The sequence below is a fragment of the Grammomys surdaster genome, unplaced genomic scaffold, assembly GCF_004785775.1.
Source record: "Grammomys surdaster isolate TR1022 unplaced genomic scaffold, NIH_TR_1.0 740, whole genome shotgun sequence".
Taxonomy (NCBI): Eukaryota; Metazoa; Chordata; class Mammalia; order Rodentia; family Muridae; genus Grammomys; species Grammomys surdaster.
Genome location: NW_021605159.1, coordinates 29,734 through 31,645, shown reverse-complemented (window position 1 = coordinate 31,645; position 1,912 = coordinate 29,734). Strand labels below are relative to the sequence as shown.

General features: G+C 37.8%; 1 protein-coding gene across 1 annotated transcript in view; it reads right to left on the bottom strand.

Moving 5' to 3' along the window:
* Positions 1–844: 844 nt before the first annotated feature.
* Positions 845–1,912, bottom strand: part of LOC114633707 (uncharacterized protein C2orf16-like) — an 11,082-nt gene continuing 10,014 nt past the window's right edge. The window contains exon 6 of the mRNA XM_028782314.1: positions 845–881. Within this exon, the coding sequence (XP_028638147.1) occupies positions 845–881 (37 nt within the window). The remainder of the gene's footprint in view (positions 882–1,912) is intronic.

The window sequence follows — 1,912 nt, the reverse complement described above, 5'->3', positions numbered from 1 at the left end:
AGGCCCTGGTTCTTTTAAACTTACATTTTCTTTAGTGTGTGTCTGTGTGTGTGTGCGCGCGTGCGTGCGCATGTGAGAGTGTGTATACATGTGAAGAAAGTTAGATGACCATTTGTAGGAGCCAGTTCTCAGATTTGGTTAGGTTTGATGGTAGAATTGCTGTCACCGCCCCAAAATCCTGCCTGCACTTTAGTCCTAGCACTGAAATAAGCAAGCAAACAAACAAACATATAACAATGCTCAGTATTCTTTATTATCTTCCATGTGTTTTCAAAACCAACAATAAAAAAGTTACATTTAGAGTTCTGACAAAAGTAAAAAAAAATTAAGTTGCTTTTCATGTTACAGTACAAACATCTATAAAGTGTAAAAGTATAAACACTTATAATTGTTATCCTCATACAGTTAAAGTCACTCACATGAATTGGTTTTGTGCATAAAACCTTCTTATCACTTGTATGGGTTCCAGACCTTAAGGGTTACAGTAAATCACACACAGTTTGTCTAACATTGAAAAAAAACCCATGTATTTCTGAAAAAAGCCGATTTCTTAAAATAACCCCATTGAAACCAGCTTTCTTCTTGCTCATCTCCATTTTCTTTTATGCAAACAGTGCTAAACACTTTTCTTCAAATTGCTTTGTATGAACAGAATCCTGACATCTAAACCTACCTAAGAAAGTACATTAACAAGAACAGTCAAATATCCAACATTATATGAATATATGTAGTACGGTCTCAAGTGTGGTTCTATGCAATTAGCTAGCAGCCAACACCTGACAGGAAAAGGCAGTTTATTCTTCAGGTCTTCACATTCTGTTCATTCTGGCATCTCTTAGATTCCTTAGTATGGTGAATCTAGCATGGAGCGACAGATTAGTCTGTAAAAGAGAGAAAATGCTTTAAGTTGGCAGCTTAACATTTTAGCGAATACTCTTGAAATGTGGTTATTAAAAACAGACTAGAGAGCCCAGTATAGCACACACTGGAATCCAGTACTTGGAGGTGAGGGCAGGAGGGCCAGGAATTCAAGGTCATCCTTTACTACAATACTGAGTTACACAGAGGTCAGCCTGGGCTACCTGTGACTTAAAAATCTAAAAAAGGGAAAAAAAAAAGGAAGGAAGGAAGGAAAGCAATCAAGCAGTCAGGCAGGCCGGCCTGTTGGTACATACCTAGAAATCCAGGTAATGGAACTTTGAAATCTATTTGGGCTACAAAGGGAGTTCAAGGTACTAGAAAAAGACAAGAGGAGTATACCGGGATGGTTTGAAAAGACTCTTGAGAGAGGCTGAAGTCTGTTTAAAGGTTTGCAGAATGTACACCAGCTCTCCTCGAGACTCTAGGATCATGGGTGGTTTGCCTGATCCTTGGTCTACCCGTGATGTCACAATTTAGTTCACCCATGCTAAACTGCAGAATCATGGACTTTAATGGAAGAGCATATTACTACAAAAACCAAGCAGTGATATCTTTCACAGCAGAATGTATGTCAGGCTTACTTCTGCATGCTTGAATTAAAATGCCTGCCGTATAATCAGAGCTTTTACAATTTATTATATGTGAGGAATCCTAGGTACAAGAATCTTCCTATTGGTCTTACTAGTATACAACTGACTAGAGTACCTCAAAGACTACCTAAGTCAGACTTAATTCAAGTTTCATCTTATATACATGACCACAAAGCCCATGTTTTTCCCCCATTATTCACATATTCCCTTTTCAACATCATCTTAAAACCCAAGTCAGAAAGGGGTTAGTATTGTTCCGAGATAGAGGTAGTTTGTATGTTTTCTGTTTTCCACTTATGAAACACACACACACACACACACACACACACACACAGAGTATGAGGAGATAGATAGATAGATAGATAGATAGATAGATAGATAGATAGATAGATAGATAGATA